The 21,714-nt window shown below is 44.2% G+C and overlaps 1 protein-coding gene across 3 annotated transcripts in view; it reads left to right on the top strand.

The window, feature by feature from the left end:
* Positions 1 to 21,714, top strand: part of TSHZ2 (teashirt zinc finger homeobox 2) — a 520,012-nt gene that overhangs the window by 283,356 nt on the left and 214,942 nt on the right. For all 3 annotated transcript variants that reach the window (XM_027766367.1, XM_027766364.1, XM_027766363.1), the window contains exon 2: positions 19,918 to 21,713. In XM_027766367.1, coding sequence (XP_027622168.1) covers positions 19,918 to 21,713 — 1,796 coding nt within the window. The remainder of the gene's footprint in view (positions 1 to 19,917; position 21,714) is intronic.

Raw genomic sequence — 21,714 nt, 5'->3', positions numbered from 1 at the left:
TGGCTCGTGGGAGCAATAACAAAAAGGCTGGGACAGAAAACCCAGGGTGGGGGGTAAGAGAAAGGGTTAGGAACCACAGGGAAAGCCAACTTTTATAGGAACTGGAGGACCAAGGCGAGGACGTTGGCTTCTTCTTCGAGTCAGATAAGTGCCCCTCAGGGGATTTTAGCAGGGAAGTGATGTGATGTATCTTTCATTCTTCTCTATTTAAAAACAAACAAACAAACAAAAAGCATTTTCTTCTTTTTTTAATATTTAATCACTCACCGTACATCTTTGTAGCATACAAAATAAATGTTCCCAAAATGAATACACTTTAAATTAGTCCAGTAAATTGCTACTCATGCTGAAAAATGGACTGGAATCAGCTGGTAGTATGGTGGTTAAGGTTGGCTGGATTCCATATGGCTGATGGTATGGTTCAAGTCCCAGGCCCGGCGGCTTGGGGCACATGTGTGTGCATGCCTCAAATCCCAAAAGGTGGGAGAGATGGAGGAAATGGAGGAGAGATTGTGGCATGTTCATCCCCCATGCAGGGACAGGTGCTTTCTCACTTTCCTTCTCTCTCTCTCTCTTTCTCCCTCCCCCCTTTCCAGTGAGCACAAATACCTTCTGGAAATTTTTTTTAAAAATTACTTTAAGTCGCAATGAATAGAATTAGTTCCTTGAGGACTTAAGATGACATGAGAAGAGGAGTCCAGTTGAGACTATTTTTCACTTTCGGTCCTTTAGAACTGAACTTCATGATTATGGTCTCTTGCAGAACGTCAACCCGGAAGACGCTCGAGTCTGGGTCTGTGGTTTGTTTTCATATCCTGCCTCTGATTTCTACCAGAGAGCTGCTTTCATCTCTTCTGTTATCCTCAAATCTCTTACCTCCGCATGGAGATGAACATGCCTAAGTCATAGAATTATTTCCAAAGTACCATGCTTTCCACTGTAGCAGGCACACAGCAGGCACCTGAAGAAATAGAAGGGGACCCTTTCTTCATTTCCCCCAACAACAAAAGAGAGTTCCGAGGTGCAAATTCTGCCATCTATTTATAGTTAGCTATTTATATTTGCAATCTTTAGGCTGGTTCGCTCAAGTAATTAACTCACTGTTAAGATTTTATTGGTGAAGTGCCCAGGATTCAAACAACTGAGTTAGCTGAACATGAAAGGTCTTTAAGGATGAAAGATAAAAAACGAAGTCTGTTCTGGTACAGCTCCTACTCCTATAAAGCAGATTATAAAGTTTGCTCCTGACTGGTCAGTCAGTCAATGACACGAACATAAAGAGGACAGCCCATTGATTTGCGTGTAAATTCTCTCACCATGGATTGGGTGGGACTACAAATCACAGCAGCCAATCACGTCGTTCACCAACACTGCTCCGGAGAATGCGGTCTGTTCACAGAAGGCCCGCCGACCCTGCCCTACCTGTCAGCTCAGGCTGACCATGTTAGTCTGCCCCCGAAGTCTCATGGCCACCTTCCCCTGATCCTTTTCCAATTTTGACTGGTGTACAATTCCACAATCTCACTCATCCCTTAAACTCCTTTCATTCTGCTATCATTTCTTTATTCCCAAGGTAGCGTCTTATTTACTCTACCACTCCTTGTGATTATGAACTGCTTTTAAATCAATCAGTATATTGAGCATGTTTGCTATCATTTGGTTGTGCTGGGCACTCCTAGTTGCTTACTTTTTAAGTGGGTTATCCTAATCTTCTTTTCCCATAAGTGCCATAATTTTAATGCAAGGCTTTGCAAAATGCAAAGTTTGTGAATATATTGCATTATAACAGAAAACATGCACACCTCCCAGACACGCTCCAGAACTAAGCAGGGCAGAGTTGAAATCTGACACACATGACTGTGAGCCATCATCTGCAGCCGGGAGATGTCAGTGGCTGTGGAGTCTAACGAACTCCCTCCAAAGCTGGAGCCTACCAGTGTTGGGGTACATGGCCTTGGAAAAGTTGTTTAACCTCTAGAAGCATAAGATGCCTCATCTTTAAAAATGGAACTAATAATATCACCCCCACTATTGGAGTATCGTACGATTAAAACACAACAACACATGTAAAGCTCTTACAAAGTGGTAGCTGTTGGAATATTACATGCATAGAAGCATGGTTAAGCAAAGAGGGTTCTCATAAAGTTCTAGAAGAAGTCATCCTCACGGCAAAATGAGATCAGATGGAGGTCTCCAAATCAATGCTCTAATTGATTTCAACAGAACTGTTTTTGTGTCTTTAGTGCACAACTTAATGCTCTAACACCCACGCAGCCAAGTGATGGTCCAGCCCTCCAACGGGAGCAAGATGAACATTGCCCTCTAGTCTCTCCCTACAACCGGACAATCCTACAAACACAGCTTATTTGTGTAAAATGATATTGAGCATCCATGTACACCTGGGTGTGTGTGTGCATGTGTGTGTGTGTTTGGTTTTCTTTCCTCTACGTATGAAAAATATAGCCCAGGAAAAGATAATGCTCCCACGGCAGGAAAAGATGAAATCATTTGTAAGTGGCTTGTTAAAGTGCACATCATTTTCCTGATCAGCGGTACTGAGGCTGCGTCTTTAGGAGCTGATACGATTTGTCATGTTATTATATATTTAGGGCTTTTTGAAAATGCTGTTATTTACTCAACCGACTGTGTATATAGACTATTTAAAGCAGATTTTTGACCCAGTAGACTGTACCAGCCCCATCTATCGTCACAATGAGCATGTGGGGACTCTTAAATATGCAGATTATTGACACAATAGACTATGAACACTGCAAACATCCTCATACAGGGACATTCAAGCGGCTGGGAGGTGGTATGTCTCTAACAAGCATTTTCGAGGCAGACCCATACATACAGCCAGGTGCAACGAGAAAACGAGCATCCGGATGAGGTGTGGGATTCTGGGTTTGAAGGGAAATTTTTGGTTTTCAGAAATAGGGTGCTCTTATAAGCATTGCTTTGTATTCTTCCCTTTTGTCTGAGAACATCTAAGAAATGATACCTACCCTCCACTGAATGCCAAGCAACATCACCAGGAACTCGTTTTATTCTAAAATGCAAAGAAGCCATTCTGTTTGCGATTGTATCATTTATTCTTTGGTATCTAGTATGTACTGAGCACCACCTAGCAGAGAGCAGTGTCTTCGATTGCAAGCAACAAATACTATCTTTGACAAATTTGAATACAAACAAGGAACTCGTTGGAGGGAATATGGAATAGTTTTCCAAAGGGGAGGAGCCAGGACAGCTGCAAGAGTGAAGAGACTAGGATCGCGGGTGATTCTTCATGGTGCTATTGTCAGATGTGTCCCCTTGAACTGTGTCCACCTTTTTATTTTTTTTAAAGAGAGGTTTGCTATAGGGTGTGTGTATTCGCCAGAGAGACAGACTTTGAGAAATCACCCACCAAAGGGGATGGCCATGCTGTAATCCCTTTTCCTCTATTCTCCTCCTGGGATTTTGGGCATGCATGCACACACACACACACACACACACACACATACACACACACACAGTGTGAATTTTAAGTTGCCGGGTCTGGGACTCAAACTACAGTAACCTACGTGGGAGTCTAGTGACGTAACCATTATACCATCTGCTGGTCTCCCATGTCATCTTTTGGAAGTCATAGGGTCAGAATTCAAAATCCATGGAATAAGAGTTTGGTGGCCCAGATGGTGCCATGTGCCCATATACCAAAACAAACTTAAAAGCTCCAAAAAAAGAAAGGGAAGAGAGAGTTCTCGTGTTTTTGTTTCACCTCCCTGCTCTTTAAGCTAATCATCCTATATTGAAGCACATACACACAGGCACATGGGTTGTCTGCATTGTTTTTGTTGAATACCAGTCCAGAGGCCTCTGGAATCTCATTAAATTAAGCTTTTAGAAACCAGAATCTATGTCCTCCTGGCTCCTTCAACATGCCTGGAAGAGAGATTTGTACAGCCCAGTTCTGATGATGTCAACCTTACATCAATCCCAAGTCATCAAGGATGTGTCAGACACTTCCTCTGGGAAGGGAGTGGTGGGGGCCTGGGTGTCTCTGATGTAGGGTCACTGTGGAGAGCTGGGACTCTCCTTGGGTAAGCACTGTCCCCGCCATTCTATTTAAGTAAGATCCATATTCCCTCCAACGAGTTCCTATGGTAAGTCACAGAATACAAGCAGGCAAGGAGAGGGAAGAGCATTCAGTAAGTCCTTACCACGCACCCTAAAACTCCGTGACCCGGGCCCACACAGATAAATGCCGACGGCCTCCTTGCAACCAAAAGAGGTCACTGTCGGGGAGTTGAGGTCAGGAGTCACAATCTGATTTTCTCAGTAATGGAGAAGGCCTTTCCAGAGGAGATGGCATTTGAAGTGGGCCGGAAGTCTGAAATAGTTACTGTATAAGTAACTGAATTCGGTGCTTGCTCATGAATACCAATCCCAAATTTTACAGCATAGACCTTCTTGTCATCATGGACAGAATAGCAAATGTATAGCAAAACTTATACTTTGTCAAACAAACTATACACACACACAAACACACACATATATAGTATTTTTCCATCATAACTGTTACATACTACAGAATTCAAACACCTAGGAACAAAGCAATGTATATCATGCGAAACGTGGCAAGGCTAGTGTGCACATATTGATACAAATGTATCTAATTTCTAAAGTAACAGCTACACAAAACTGTGAAATGTGCCTTGACTAATTAGATATATCATGAAACTCACAGTTGCAAGTAATTCACCCTCGGGATATCTTAAGTAAAAGAGATTATTTACTCCTGGAATTTTCAAATATAATACATAAAGCTTCAGGTGCAGCTTGATCAAGGTGGCAGGTTTCTTGGCTCTGTCCTCTTGTACATGTTAGCTTAGTTCTAAGGCTGCCTTCCCTCATGTTAAGACACTTCCAGCAGTTCATAAAATTTTATGCTCACTATGAGAACAGGAAGATGAATAGAAAAATCCTTACTTTCTTAACTATCAAACTGAGAATGTCAATTGCCTGTTGGCTTAGATTAGGTCTGAATCACCTAAATAAGTCATTATGGCATGGTGATGGCCTTGGACAAGTCAGGGTCCATGCACAGACCTGGGATGGAACCAATCCCCCCACACTTACTAGATTAGGATGCAACCACAATATCAGCCATGAAGAATCCTGCAACTGGTGGTCTTCTCAGCCTTGCCTAAGAATGAGCAAATCTCATTTTTAAATGTTTGTAAAAAACCACCAGTGTCTTCTTTGAATATCTAAATTTATATATAATAGCTAGTTCTCTTTGTGTCTTCTAACAGTCATTCAAAGGTGTGAGAGGCTGTGTGTAAAAAAATGCTTTTCCAGTAATTCCACTCATGCCCACTAATCCTCTTTCTGGTCAGAAAGATCTGATTCTTTCTTCTCTCATTCTCTCTTCCTCTATCTTTTCTTTTTTCTTTCCTTTCCTTTCCTTTTCTTCTCTTTTCGTTCGTTCGTTCTTCTCCAGAGAAAGAAAAGTAATCTTTTACTCCCAAAAGCAAATTAACTAACTGATAAGCTGAACTCTGCATTTCTTTGTTACCAAAAAATATGACACAGGTAGTTTTTTTGTTTGTTTGTTTTTGTTTTTGTTTTTAAGAGAATTGAGCTTTTATGAAGTTGGTTTGAGAGCTGAGAACTAACATGAGAATATTTTAAAAGCTAGGGGAAATGCATGAAACAGGGAGAAAGCCAGAAAGAATATCTAGGACAGACAGAGGTGTTAATATTATGCAGGAGCCACTATTGGTACTCACCGTGGGTGGGTGTTAAATCGCAGGTCACGCTGCCCTCCCCGCTTTCCTCTCCTGGGAGAAGAGCCAATTTTGTACTGGTTTGGGGGATGCTGACACAGTGACCCCAAGACTTTTCCTATTTACCCATCTCCCTTATAGACAGGGGCAGAGGAGAGATGACAAGCCTTGAAAAGATCATTCTTCAACTGGCCCTAGTCTCAAATCCAAGGGTCAAGAACCCCTGGAGAATGTTCCATCAGATTATTCAAACTGTCGATTCAAAAAGATCGAAGACCTCTGTATCTCCCAGAATTTGGGTCATTTCCAAGAATTGCTTCATCAACTGTCCAGTGTGGGTCTGGCCCCCGATCAGACTTGCTGTTTTATATAACTTGCCTCACTTAAAAGCTAACCTAGTTCATTAAGAACTGAATTAGGTCAGGATTTATTTGACAGTTACCGGAGTTGTTTAGAAATGCTAATCACTTTCATCATTAACTTTTTTGTTTGTTTGTTTCTTGTTGTATAAAAATACTCGATCTGATAAGGGGATTTAAATGAATCCAGAAGGAATAGATGGAGGATAAAGATAAGAGCCTGATGAATTCTATTTTTTGACCAAAACTTGAAAGACTAAATACTAAGATATCCTGAGGAACCTGACTTTGGAGTGTTACCATTCATGAAAAGGGTTTTGTTCTTACAGTGAGAATGGGTATATACTCAATGCTTATTTTTTTAAAGAAGTGATTTATTTAAGTTTATTTATCTACATATTTATTTGTATATTTATTTATTTTAATTTGACCAGAGAGGGACAGAGTGAGAGGGAGAGAGAGAAAGGGAATGTGAGAAAGCAAGCTGCCAGGTCCAGGACTGGAACTACAGTCAGCCATGTGGGAATCCAGCGCCCTTAACCACCACGCCACCTGCCGATCCCTCAGTGTTTATTTTGACCAGGCATTCTTAAATCTCACAGTGATCTTTGAAACAGGTGCTACTTTATAGACACCTCCACTTTGTAGACACAGAGGGAGGTCCTCCGAGGTTGTTAGTTTGCATCAGATGACAAGGCAGGGGATCAGCTATTAGTGTAATGACTATGTTGCTGAACTCCCATGTAGTCAACCATGGTTTGAGTCCCAGACCCGGTGGCTTAAACTCATGCAGGGCACATGTGCGTGCATGCCCAAGATCCCAAGAGGAGAATGGAGGAGAAGGGATTGCGGTATGGCCATCCCCCCTGGGGGTTGATTTCTCGCTTTCTATCTGTCTGTCTTTCTCTGTCTTTCTGGTGAGCGCATGTGCCCTGTAGCAAAAACCTCTCCAAAAAAAAAAAAAGATGACAAGGCAGGATGTGGCAATGGTGGGATCTGAACCCAGGCAGGCTAGCTCCAGACCTTGTGCTCTTCATTTAGATGTGGTAACACCCAGAGGGATGGCATACATGCTTTCTTCTCCAGTTCTCCTTCAGTCATAGAGTTCTCCTCCTCCATGTCATGGGCTGTCTCAATGACAACTAGAGAGGGCATGAATGTCACCTTCCCTCACTGTCAGCTCCCAGAGCTTCAGCAGGCCCTGGCCTTGCAGCTTGTGCAAGCTATGGACCTGAGATGAACACTGCTTGCATGGGGACTGTCCTGTTCACAGTAGGATGTTTAGCAGCATCTGGAGGGATGCCAGCAGTACTCTCTTTCCCAACTGTAATAAGCAAAAATGCCCTCAGACATTGCCATGTGTCCCCTGGGGATAAAATCACGCCTGGTTGGAAACCACCAGGCTAGAGTATGGGGTGACCCACCTGGCTCCTGGGACCAGGTGCTCGTCTACAAAACCCAGCTGCCTGAAGCTGTTCTAATACGCTCACTCACTGAAGAGCAGAGGCGACCGGGAGAAAGTCCACACTCTCACGGGGCACGAGTTCTTGATCCGCCTCGTGCCGAGTGAACAGAAGTCAGTTTGTGGGGTCTGTGGCAATAGGAAGCAGAATGTAAGAGGTTTCAGAACAGAAAGTCCCGATTTCCGCCATACCTAACCTGCCATCCTGTGCCGCCCAGAGACCCCAGCCCACACTATGCGTGAGTTTAAACAGTCTTGTGTGGACACGTCACCCGTCCAAAGAGATCTCCTGCTTAAATTAATTAATTAATTAATTAAAATGTCATTTTTCTATGGCTTGAAAGCAAATTGGGGCCAACGAGTAAAACCTATGTTTGTTGAATAGAAAACTATGCTTCACTGGCACGCTCCCTCGTTCACTAACTTAGTCATATATTCAACAAATACTTGGCTAAGGTAGGTTAGGGGTAGCAGTGGGATACAGGGGTAAACCAGATAGAGTTGGCCTGCACTTGGGGAGTTTCCAGTGACTGAGATTGAGAAGACAATCAAGTAAACAGGAAAATAAAACAATAGCAAATGGGTGGGCTGGCTCAGTAACCTGGGGGTTGAGGCAGCGGATCCCACAGAGCCAACGCCGTGTTCCAAAACCAGACCCATTAGCTTGAGAAACATACCAAGAGTGGGTACCACATGCCCAAAGTCCCAAAACGAGGGAGACAGAGAAGGGACTGTGCTCTGAGCATCGTCCATGGGGCAGTGCCCTCTCTGCTCTCTTCTCTGTCTCCCTGTGGAGAATGCACACGCCATCTGGCAGAATAAATAGCAGCAAATTGAGATGAGATTTGTGCAAAGAAAAGAGGAGCTGTGGCCCTTGGGGATTTGGCAGAAAGTAGGTGACATGGTGATTGAGGACGGCCTTTCCGAAGAGGGGCATGGGCCCTGAAACTAAAGCAATGATGGTGATGTAGACAGGAGAGGGGGTAACCTTCTGAGTGAGAAAAACAGCATTTCAAGGACCTTCGAGAGGCAAATCGTGCTGAGTTTAGAGAACAGAGTCCTAACCAAAGAAGACAGTGACAATGATGCCTGAGACGGAAACAGAGCAGGTTATCATAGGGACAACCCGGACAGTGTGAAACCACAGCACCAAGGAAATCCATGGAGGGTGTGACACAGAGGACCCAAGTCTCCACTTCGCAGCTCTCTGTCACTGCCGTGCAGGTAACAGGAGCAGCCACCAGTCAGGAGGCCACAACACCCACCAGAAAAGAGTTGACAGCAGCCTGGGACGAGCTGGTGGCATGGAGGTGGATGGCACTGTGTACAGTTGAGCTTTCTTTTGGAAACAGAATGGATGTCTCTGGCTGGTGAATTCAATCCAGGGAGTGAGAAAGGGTAGACCCCAGCACAGACCCTGGAGTCTAACAGACCCAAATTCCAGGCGCGATTCAGCTGTATGACCCTGGAGACACAATGACCGTTCTCTGTAGCTCATGTCATCGTCTGTAAGGTGAAACGTAGAAAGTGCTGTTGTGGAGGTAAAATAATATAGCACATGTAAAGAAACCAGCTCACTGTCTCGTACACCCGAGTTGCTCTCAGTGAATGTTAGCTGTTGGGAGTTTCTAAAGTAGGAAACAGTCTCAAAAGTCGGAGCTTCCTGTCACTGGAGGTGTTCACATGGATGCTAAGCCAATTCTTGACTGAAATGTTGATGAAAGGGTGAAAGCTTTGACTAAAAGTCCTGCCCATTCCGTACATGTGATCGGATAGTACCGAGGGGGATTCAGGTCACCTCCTCGGTGGGAAGAAGGAGACCCATACAACGTGGTCCCCACGGCAGGCTGGACACAACGACCGTACCATGTGGGATTTGCAGCAGACCTGACAGGTCCAGGTCCATCTCTGAACCATTCACGGAGCTCTGAAGGACGCCAAGGCCAGCCCTCCCCTGCCCCAGGAATTGGCCCTATGACATGAAAGGGTTTTCTACCTCCGGTTTCTGTGTTTCTAGAGACAGCAAAGACTTTTCACCAGAAACCAAGAGCCAGGCCACTTTCTGACAGCGCCAATTTAGCTTCTCTGAGGGAACGGTGGGCTTTTTTCTTTCTTTCTTTTTTTGTTAATGGGAAGTGGTCACAGCCATGAACTTAGCAAAAGAAGCAGGTTAAAATTTGTTCGTTCTTGGCTAATGCAGTTAGACGTTTTCGAGAAAAGGCAATGAGAAGTGGTCATTATCCATTATCTGCATGAAATATTTCAGAGAAAGAAGCGACGTTTGCCAAAAAAAAGAAAAGATGTTTGACTTCAAGCCAAGCAAGAAGGAAACAAGATCACCTCTAGCTCAGTGGGATGGCTGTGCTAATGATGTTATTTCAAGTAAAATTGGAATATATGTCTGAAAAAATACAAATGGTTCATCGGCTTCATAAACTTTCGGAAGGTTGTTCTGGACAATGATTCCCTGTCCCTTTTCTTGGCAAAAAGAAAGAAAACTTTCCAGTCTTAGAAAGAACTACGTATGAGTATGTTTATAGTGCTATGTGGGGACAGTGTACAGAAAATAAGTATGAACTCCTTGCTGAAAATAGTTGCTACCACTTGAAAAGTCCAGGCTTAAAAACCTTTATTTGATAGGAAAGTCTCCATCCTATTGTGTCATTTCTCTGTTCCTGTTTCGTTTTCGTTTTTTCACTCTGTTTTCCGCCCCCCCCATTCCTGATTTATAGGTCTCCCAGTGTGTGATAATGTGAGGAGAATGATTTCTAAACTCGAGTACCCGAAAGCATATGAAGTGGTCCCCTTCTCGCCCTTCTCCATGAATATTTTTTCTCTCTGCTTTTTTAAATTGTCACCCAGACACGTCCCAGTAATAATACAGGCCGGACTGAAATTCTAGGTGGCTGAATAGAGAGCATTTTTCTTGGAGACTTTCTGCTTTGGGCATTAGTCATTTCTCTCAGCACAAAGCCCGAGGCTTCTAACAAGACCTCTCTTCCCTCGGATGGTGGCTTGCTTTATTTCTTGTGGATTGCAGACATTATCATTATGGGTAATGACCTAATAACTCGCTATTTGATGTCCACATCACTTCTGTGGAAGTTCCTGGTGCGCATACTACTGGTTCCTAGTACAAATGATTTAATATTAAATAACAAATCCAAACCAGAGGAAGCACCTTACAACATATAACAAAGCGGGTTCATGACTAATGTCAATACCACCTAAGGCTATTAGCTTGGAAGGAGATTTAGGGATAGCACAAAATGCTGAAGTCAACTGATGGTAGCCATCTGCTGGGTTCAGGGTTCGGGCTGAAGACCAGAAGTGTACAGTGTCTGTGAAGTGTTAGAACCGGGCTGGAAAGTCGGGCAGTCACTCTACAGCCCTGGTATTTTGCCATTTTTCCGTATGTTACTCCTAACCATCTTATGAAGTAAATACTATTATTATTTCCACTTTATAGATAAGGAAACTGAGTCTTAGAAAGTTTCGGTAATTTTCTAAAAATGGCATTAAGCAGTAAGTGGCAGATCTAAGCTGAGATCTACCCAATCCCAAGACTACCTTATCTGTTCATTAACTGAGCAGTCCTTCGATTAGTGCCTTATCTGTCTCTTGCTCAATGTTTCTCAGTATAAATCAGGCACAATTGTCTAAGCAAAGAGCATTTAGTACTTTTTTATTTTAGTTTGTTTTGTTTTGTTTTGTGAGGGTTCTGGGGGGAGGACATAGGGTATGTGCATTTGCTAGAGGGAGAGACAGAGACTGGAGTTAGGGAGTGAGAAATCACCGCCCCCCTGCCCCCCATCCCCGCCTGCCAGGGCAGATGGCCACACCACAATCCTTTCTCTTCCAGTCTCCTCTCAGGATTTCTGGCATGCACACACATGTACCCAGCGTGACTTTGAAGCTGTCAGGTCTGGGACTCGAACTGCGGTCGAACATGTGAGAGTCCAGTGCCTTAACCACCATTCTATCTGCTGGCCCCAACATTTAGTCTTTTGGTCTCTGGAGAGGAAAGGCACTGGAAACCCTCAAAGTTTAAATAGCTTTTCACAAAGCTGATTCCCATACAAACTTATGAACATCTGTATACAGAAATGGGCTGCTGGTACCTCCTAGTAATTAACAGTTTGCAGTTTGCATCAGGGCCTCTCAGACTTTCTTCAGCACACGAATCTCCTATGGGTGTTGTTAAAGGGTTCTGTCAACTTGGGGTGGGCCTGAGAGTCTGCATTTCTAGCAAGCTCACAGGTGATGCTGATGCTGCTGGTGCCAGGGCCACATGTGAGTGGTGAGGATTCATGATGCCAGTTGTCCCCCCTGTCCTCCTTTACCCTGGCAAAACCCAGGAAGGAAAGCAGGCTTGGGATGGTCACTGCCACTTGCATTGACAGATGAGGAAACTGAGGTCAAAGCTGGCATGAGAGTGAACTAGAAAAGCCTGCCAGATCTTCTAACCCCTGGGTCTCCTTTCAAGCTCCTGGCTCTGCAGTTGCAAATGGACAGGCCCCAGACTTACTGGCTTTCATCTGCATAGTTTGGCCAAACCCCCATGTGGCAACCCTAGGCCCATGGTAGCTCCTTGAGCAGCAGCTGCAGTCTTGGTGTGGCTGAACTTTCCAGGTACCTAGCCCTCAGCAACTAGCTAGTTGATGTTTCTTATCTTTGCACCACAGGCTTGTCTGTCTTCCTCCTGGCCTACTTCACCCATTTAGGTTCTTGCCTTCCCCTCTAGTAAGAGGTGACCTTTTCATGAACCCTCTCTCCCCAACCTCAGTCTCCAACTTCTCATAACTCTTCTCTCCTCCCCTTGGCCTTTGGAGAGTCACTGTGAAGGAGATCCCAATGAAACTAGACTGAAGCATCTTGCATCTGGTAGCTGCAGAATAAATTTCTTGGTTAAATGAATAAACAGATGAACCACAAAGGGATGACAGAGTATCCACTTCCCCTGACTTAAACTAGCTTAGTCCTTTCTTTGCTGATGAGTAAGACATGCAGAAAGTCACAACGCCTAATTAGAAAACAGCTTCCTCATCCAAAGGACTGGAATGGTGGCCTAAGGAAGTGCCCACAGCAGGAGGACATTAAGTAGATGGACTTTTCATTCCCGTAGACCCCACCTGAGATACATCCACTGTACACACGAAGCATCCCAATTAACTGAACAGTCCTTCAGGAAATAAAGAGAGAGAGAGAGAGATGTTATTGCTCATGACCTCCAGAAAGCTCTTCATTCATTTCCACAGAGCACTTTAGGACTTGGGAAAACCTCCCTGTCTTTGTACCCACTCTGTCTTCTACATCCCTTTGAACCCAGAATTCTACTTGTGGAGTTCTGACAGTCAGAGAGAGGAGGGAACTACTCTTCTCTCGCAACCCGTGTGTATGTTAACGAGATCTATGTGGCATGGCAGGGATAAAAATCCATACGCTGTGAGTTTTATCTTTCCTCTCAAAGAAATAAGCACGGATTTAGATAACTTCTCCAGATTTTAGATAGCCTAAGCCCAGGGCTCTGGATACCAGGGTTTTCTGTAAATGAAGTCTGGGCTCAGGAATGATGGCAAGGATCCCACAACCCTCTATCCCACCACTCTTGAGAGAAAATGCAGACGGATCCTCCACATGGCCCTCCCCCAGGCCCTCCGCCGGCTTGGCCACCACTGCAAAGTAGCTCAGCTTCCTTGAGCGCTAACTCCTCTATCACTGTGCTCAGCCTGCCAACAAGAGTGCCAATTAGTGCCAATAATAATATACATATTAACAGACTTTTGGAACACAGTCTCCAAACACTGGAGACTCGTGACAGGGAGGCCTCTCTCCATGTCATCATTTAGCGAACCTACTGGGTACATGGCGAGAAATCCTCGCGGTCCCCTCATTTTCTCTGCTTTGCACACCGCGGAATCTTCCTGTGATTTTAAACTGTCATTTAGTGCAGTAGATTGGCGAAAATGATCCTGTCACCGTCGGATGTTTTTAAATGAGGTCTTGGTTGAATTCTGGTTTCGTTTTTGAAAATCAGCCTTCTTGAGTTTTAAATTGTTCGTGGGTTCTAACTGTCCCACCTCTACTGCCATTTTTAAAACTGTCGGTGTTTTTACTGTAAACATTCTATTGTAGATTTTCAAGGCAACTACAAAAATGTACACCTGGCAAAAATCTGTTATCGAACGTCCTACTGCCGATGAATTATTTTGCACAATTTTATTTAAATCATGCTGCCTCGAGGTTTTTGAAACAATTGAGGTGATAATTAAAAAAAAAATTCACTTTTTATTTAAGCTTTAATATAAAAGGGAATGTTTTAAATCTGAAGATTTATTTCTGACGTTGACACACATTCTTAGGGTAAAAAGTTTGCAGCATATATAATACATTTTTTTTTTATAACATGTCTCTTTTTTTTTAATTGCCAGAGGGCACATGTGCTCACTAGAGAGAGACAGAAAGAAAGAGAGGGAGAGGGAGAAAGCAACCCTGAATGGGGCATGGTCACAGTGCTCTCCCTTCTCCTCCATTTCTCCATCCTGTCAGGATTTGGGGCACGGTTGCATGCATGCCCAGTAAGTTTTTCAAGGCTTTGGGACTGGTATTCAAACCATGGTCAGCCATGAAATCTGGCTCCCTTAAATACCAGGTTGCAAGCTGGCCCATCTCCTTTTTAAAATAAATAATTCAGGATAGTATTTTAACATTTGTGTAACGTGTATTGTGGAATAGCAAATGAACTTTATCCATGACAAAACAGTCCATACCATCCAGGTTCCTGCATGTAACTTTTTTTTTAATCGAAGTCTGTTCATATTAACAGTTTCTTTTCTTAAAGAGTTATTTATTTAATTTTATTTATTAATAGCATTTTTAAAATTTGCTATAGGGCATGTGCACTCACCAAAGAAAGACAGATGCAGGGGGAGGGCATGAGAAAGCAAGCCACCAGGGCCAGGACTTGAACTGCAGTCTGCCATGTGGGAGTCCAGCCCTTTAACCACCATGCCACCTACTGGCCCCAGGAGTATATTTTCTGGAGCTTTGCAGTCTTCATGCTTACTATAGTCTTCATATTTATAAGTATAACCCATAACTCGGGGAGTACAGGCAAGAAAGATGGTGGCTAGGTCGCTCTGAAAGGATCATGTATAAGGATGTTCTGGTTTTATCCCTGAGAAAGTTGGTCGGGATGGTTGTAATTGACACCAGATCTACAGGGGGCAGACATAGAAGGGTTTTTACCTGTCAGAGATGCCACTGGCACTCTCCCAGCTTAAAGAATCCCTTCATTATATAACCCAGCAGTCCCCAACCTTTTTGGCACTGGGGAGTGTTTTCATGGAAGACAATTTTTCCACAGACCAGGGGAGGAGGGAGGGTGGACGGTTTATGAGAGCATACAACCCAGACTCCTTGCATGTGTAGTTCACAACAAAGTTTGCACTCCTATGAGAATCTACAGCACCTGCTGATACGACAGGAGGCAGAGCTCAGGCAGTAACGGGAGCAATGGGGAGTGGCTGTAAATACAGGTGAAGCGTTACTCACTCTCCTGCTACTCACCTCCTACTGTGTAGTCCAGTTCCAGCCCAGGAGTTTGGGGACCCCTGGTATAATCAATTCACTCACTAATTCATGCAGATAATTTGTGGACATTGTCTTATGGTGATGTGTGATCTGGGTGCTGGAGAGGAGCTGGGCTTGTGTGCTCACGGGCTGGAGTTTTTAATTTTACATTCAGTATGAAGAGAGAACAAACTGATAAACAACAAAAAAAAGAGAATTATTTTAGAGAATGTAAGCGCTCTTTGGCTTTCAAGTAGTAGGATGATGCGACGAAGAGTGACACAAAGAAGGGGAGTCTACGCAGAAGGGAACTGAGGCCTGAAGGATGGAAAGGAGCCAAGGATGAGATGGTCCAGAGGAAGAACTTCCTGGTAGAGAAATTTGCAATTGCAGAGAACCATAGTCAAGAAAAGGACTGGCTATTCTGAGAAGCACGTAGGAGATCATGCCATAGCATGACGAGCAGCCCGGGAGTGCTCACTGATGAAGCAGGGAGCTGGGCAAAGATGAACCCTGCAGCTCTTACACACATGCTAGGAGTGAAGATGTCATTATTGGTGTAGTGGGAAGATACTGCAGGAATTCAAGTAGAGGAATGAATGCCATGGCCTAGTCCATTTTACAGAGAATGTTCTAGCAGTGCTCTGAATAATGGCCTGTGGGCAGTAGAAGAGAGAAGGCCATTGAGTTTTCCTGGTGGACAGTTATGGTGGCCCAGTCTAGATGAGGGGCCATGGAGTAGAAGAGAACAGTCACTCAAGTCAGTCATTCAAAGAACTGAGAATTGCTCATGAATTAGCCACCCTGGGATGGGGACATTTCACTCAGCCAGAGTCAGGCAGTAATAAGGAATGAGAATTCAAAATTTAACAGGTGGCATAGTGGTTGGGGCACTGGGCTCCCAAATGGCTAGGGCTCGAGTCCAGACCCAGCGGCTTGAAACTCACACTGGGCACATGTGCATGCATGCCCCAAATCCTGAGAGAATGGAGGAAAAGGGATTGAGCTGTGGCCATCCCCCTGGGAAGGGGATCATATCTCACCTTCCCTCTCTCGCCGTCTCTCCAGCAAGCACATGTATCCTATAGCAAAAATCTCTCTTAAAAAAAAAAAAATTAAGGGTCAGCTGGTAGCATGGTGGTTAGGTGACTGGATCCCATGAGGCCAAATGCTCAATTTGAGTCCCCGACGTGGAACTTCAAAAAACCTGCTGAGTGTATGCGTGTGTGTGTACCCAAAATCTCAACAGGAAAATGGAGAAGGGATTGCAGCATGACAGTCCTTCATGGGTAGTTGCTTTCTCACTTTCCTTTTTTCTGTTTCTCTCTGTTCCCTCTGGCCAAATGCACATTCTCTCTGGCAAATAAAAAAACAAAGAAGAAGAAGAAGAAGAAGAAGAAGAAGAAGAAGAAGAAAGAAAGTAAAATTTAGTTTGGAAAAGGGGACATTTTCCACCATAAACATGGATCTTCTACTCCAAATCAACCAGGAGGTTCTATAGAGAACAAGTCTTTCTTGCTATTCTTCGGTATAATTGCAATCCTTTTCTGTTGTTAAATAAGTATTCATAAGCATAAGCTTGCCACTCAGCCACTTACAACAAGATTTACACATGATGCAATCATATTAAACAAATTATCAATGGGGAGAGAAACATACCCGTTACACACCCAAGTCACCCGTAATCTGTCTGCCTTCCCTTGTGCCCCCACTGCCAGTGGCAAACAAAATCACTTAAGTCAAGTGAACAGTTTTAAATGGATAATATTGAAATGTGCTTTTCAAAAACTCCTTGGAACCCTCAGCCATTGTTAGAATAGACTCACTTTGACGGGTGCTTTGGCATTTTTTTTTATGAGGCTTTCAATGCGTTACCTTAGCGGGTGCACGGGATTAGTCTGTTCTGCAGAGGAGAACAGACAAAAAGGGTCTCTCAGCACGAGTTACTCTTCTGTAAAGGTTATAGTAAACATGTCAATGCCTAATTAAGCAGAAAATTTTATCTGTATTGTGGGGGAGGCGTTTGCTGTCTCCGACTTTTCTTCTGGGGAATCCATTTAGAAGGACAAAGTAGATTGTGAGGTTGAGCTGGTCTGGAAAGCTTAGCTTCCAAATGTCAGCAGAAAAAAAAAAAAAACATATCTTATCTCCTTGTTTGAAAATGACTATACTGGTTGGGCAGATTGTGTATATGTGTGTGTGCACACGTGTGTGCATGTGTGTGCACATGTGCACATGCATGCATGCCCATCCATACATGTGCATGGATATTTCTTCAACACATACAAAATAAGAATTACTTCCTAACTCCTACTAAGTGCTGGGCAGGATGCTAGACTGAAAATACTAAGCTAATTAAAATCCAACAAAACTTGCAATCAACTGTGAAGACAGAAAGCCCTCTTTTGTCCCCAGATTAATTCACTTGCTGTGTGTGTGTGTGTGTGTGTGTGTGTTTACACTTTTCTTTGTTGCTGTGATCATACTACCCATAGGTGGTGACTACATATCTTGTCATCCTGGAACAGTCCTAACACCAATGGATGCCCCCAAGTAATGGGGTCCATTTCATTCTCAAAACTGACTTTATTTGATTGATAACATTTGCCTGATTCTTCAGAGTATTTTACTTGGCATAACAACAACCTGTATACTAAGTTTGTAGCATAGACCAGGGACTTTCTCCTTGAACTTAGTGGCAGAACTATTTTTGCAAAATTAGTCCGGGAAAATGTGATGAGAATGAGGCAGGTGATTCAATTCGGTCATTCAGCTATTTTAAACTCCAATTTTCTTGGGAGTGGTGACCACTTATTAATGGTTGTTTGACTAGATTGAGTAGTTTTTGTTTCTTCAAATCAATTTATGGAACCAGAGACCAACAACACCAATTTAATAAAAAATCCAATTGTCAACTTGCTAGAAAAGCAAAAGCACCACATCAATAACAATAAAATAGTGAACACAACCAAAAAAGCCCTCCCAGCTAGACTGAATTTCTACATTTCATCTTGTTTTATGATATCATGCCCTTAACGTCAGGGGCTCTTGTCTCTAGCATTCCTGTAATTCTCCCCTTCTGAGGTGGTCATCATTTCAATGAAATTCCAGTGCTTGGCTTTGAAACTCTGGGTCTCATTGAAGTTTCTTATTCATTAGATTGGTAAGAGCAAGGGAAATGGAGTGTTCTGGTTCGGACCATGAATTCTCTCATTAAACAGATCTGGATACATGTTATGACTCTGCAATATTAGCTGTGTGGCCGTGGGTGATTTTTCTTAACCGAAAGCCTCAGTTTCCCTGTCTCTGAAATGAAAATAAGGTGTCTACTTCATGTGAACATCAGAGGAAGGGAAAGAAGGCATTTGCAGTGGGTAGCTTTGTTCCTAGAAGATAGTAATTGCTCAATAATATCTTTCTTTTTATCATCAGCAAGAGCCTTTGGCTTCCTGACTACAGCTGCTTTATTTCTAACCCCCGTTTCTCCTCGTTCTCTTTGCGTGTCTCACAGGGAAGACCTCCAATGCATAACCACCCCTTTCCCAAGCTCTATCCCTGAGGGATGAAAATAATAGCGCCTGCTCTAGTAATTGGCCCAAGTAGCCACCCCCTCCCCGGGAAGGGAAAATAGTGCATGAAGACCATTCAGGCCTTACAAATCTAAGACTGAATCACCTTTCCTTTGGTACTTCTTTGGCTGCATTTTATCCACATGTCTCTGAAAAGGCCAAGTGACGAAAATGAGCCCATGGGCATAGATCGTCACACTCTCCACCTCCATTGATGGATATTTGCCCATTCGTTCCCTTTGCACCCGCTCTCTCCTGTCTTCATTTTCCCTATGCAATTACGGGTCCTAAATCCTTCCTGAGAAGGAAAAGCATGCATCCCCAATAGCATTTTGCATCTACAAATCAAACGTATAATTGGCATCCCATGACGGGTACCCACAAATCACAGTGCATTCGAAATTACAGGCATGAGATCGAGAGGACATTTTCAGCCTTGTCTGGAAAGGTCTTTATAAACCTGTTTGAAAATAATAAGATAGTCCCCAAATCTTCTATTCTAACACTATTTGCTGTTATTTTTAAATCATTATATTTGCTGAGCTTACATAATTTTTCAGCTCTCGGTAGAAGATATTATTTGCATATTCCATAACCTCTCTTTCCACTATGTGACACTTTACAAATAAAAATGTTAAAACAAAAAAAAGACACTGGCTATCAAAAACATAATGGCTGTGCTCCCAAATTATGTCTCAGCACTCGAAAATGATTTATTTAGATAATTATATGCCAATATCTCCAAGTGGCTTGGTAAACCTTGCCATCAAGATGCCACGGATCAAGTCTTAGCTTCTTTGGGAGCCAATGTCTTTCCCCATAGAGGGAGGACTTTATTAGGATTTACATTTCAATCCAGTTTTCCTGAAAGTCATACACATGAATTTAGCAACTGTCCCATTACAGGGATAGTAGCATGAAATTCCTCATACATGCAAATGATTAACTTGGGAGCCTAGGCATTTATAAAAAAATCATAAGACCTGCTAATTTAAAAAAAAAAAAGCATTAGATGGCACGAGAGCTATCCTTTGGCTTTTTCCTGTCTCCATTGCTGGCAGTGCATAAAAGGGTCGATTAAACTGCTGCTCAGTCGGTGTGGCCACTGTTTAGTCTAAGTGAGGAAATTGGAGTGAAATATGTAACCTGGTACTATGATTTCATCTTTTCTTCTTCTCTCGCAGGCTATGCCCAGGAGGAACAGCTGAAGGAAGAGGAAGAAATAAAAGAGGAAGAAGAGGAGGAGGAGGACAGTGGCTCGGTAGCTCAGCTTCAAGGCAGCAATGACACAGGGACGGACGAGGAGCTAGAAACAGGCCCGGAGCCGAAGGGCTGTTTCAGCTACCAGAACTCTCCGGGAAGTCATTTGTCCAATCAGGACGCTGAGAACGAGTCTCTGCTGAGTGATGCCAGTGACCAGGTGTCAGACATCAAGAGCGTCTGCGGCCGAGATGCCTCGGACAAGAAGGGGAGCACTCACCCCAAGCTTCCAAACGAAGCGCACAACTGCATGGATAAGATGACCGCCGTCTATGCCAACATCTTGTCGGATTCCTATTGGTCAGGCCTGGGCCTTGGCTTCAAGCTGTCCAATAGCGAGAGGCGGAATTGTGACACCCGAAACGGCAGCAACAAGACTGATTTCGATTGGCACCAAGACGCCCTGTCCAAAAGCCTGCAGCAGAACTTGCCTTCCAGATCGGTCTCTAAGCCGAGCCTGTTCAGCTCGGTCCAGCTGTACCGGCAGAGCAGTAAGATGTGCGGGACCGTGTTCACGGGGGCCAGCAGGTTCCGGTGCCGACAGTGCAGCGCCGCCTACGACACCCTCGTGGAGTTGACTGTGCACATGAACGAAACGGGCCACTACCAAGATGACAACCGCAAGAAGGACAAGCTTAGGCCCACGAGCTATTCGAAGCCCAGGAAAAGGGCTTTCCAGGATATGGACAAGGAGGATGCTCAGAAAGTTCTGAAATGTATGTTTTGCGGTGACTCCTTCGATTCCCTCCAAGATTTGAGCGTCCACATGATAAAAACAAAACATTACCAAAAAGTGCCTTTGAAGGAGCCAGTACCAACCATTTCTTCGAAAATGGTCACTCCGGCAAAGAAGCGTGTTTTTGACGTCAATCGGCCGTGTTCCCCCGATTCCACGACAGGGTCCTTTGCTGATTCGTTTTCCTCTCAGAAGAATGCCAGTGTGCAGCTGTCCTCCAACAACCGCTACGGCTACCAAAACGGAGCCAGCTACACCTGGCAGTTTGAGGCCTGCAAGTCCCAGATCTTAAAGTGCATGGAGTGCGGGAGCTCCCATGATACCTTGCAGCAGCTCACCACTCACATGATGGTCACCGGTCACTTTCTCAAGGTCACCAGTTCTGCCTCCAAGAAAGGGAAGCAGCTGGTGTTAGACCCCCTGGCAGTGGAGAAAATGCAGTCGTTATCAGAGGCTCCAAACAGTGATTCTCTGGCTCCGAAGCCATCGAGCAACTCTGCGTCTGACTGCACCGCCTCCACCACGGAGGGAAAGAAGGAGAGTAAGAGAGAAAAGCTGGAGGAAACCAACAGGGACGAGAAAGTGGTGAAAAGTGAGGAGTTTGAAGATCCTCTACAAAAACCTTTAGACCCCACTATAAAATACCAATACCTAAGGGAGGAGGATCTGGAGGATGGCTCGAAAGGTGGAGGGGACATTTTGAAGTCTTTGGAAAATACTGTTACCACCGCTATCAACAAAGCCCAAAATGGGGCTCCCAGCTGGAGCGCCTACCCCAGCATCCACGCAGCCTACCAGCTGTCGGACGGCGCCAAGCCCACTTTGCCTATGGGGTCCCAGGTACTTCAGATGCGCCCTAACCTGGCCAACAAGCTAAGGCCAATTGCACCAAAGTGGAAAGTCATGCCTCTCGTTCCTGTGCCCCCCAACCTAGCCCCCTACACTCAAGTGAAGAAGGAGTCAGAAGACAAAGATGAAGGCGTGA

Source organism: Tupaia chinensis, unplaced genomic scaffold (genome assembly GCF_000334495.1).
Source record: "Tupaia chinensis unplaced genomic scaffold, TupChi_1.0 Scaffold000066_1, whole genome shotgun sequence".
In the NCBI taxonomy this organism is placed as follows: Eukaryota; Metazoa; Chordata; class Mammalia; order Scandentia; family Tupaiidae; genus Tupaia; species Tupaia belangeri.
Note: the sequence above shows the minus strand (reverse complement) of the source record. Positions and strands in the feature narration are given on the sequence as shown.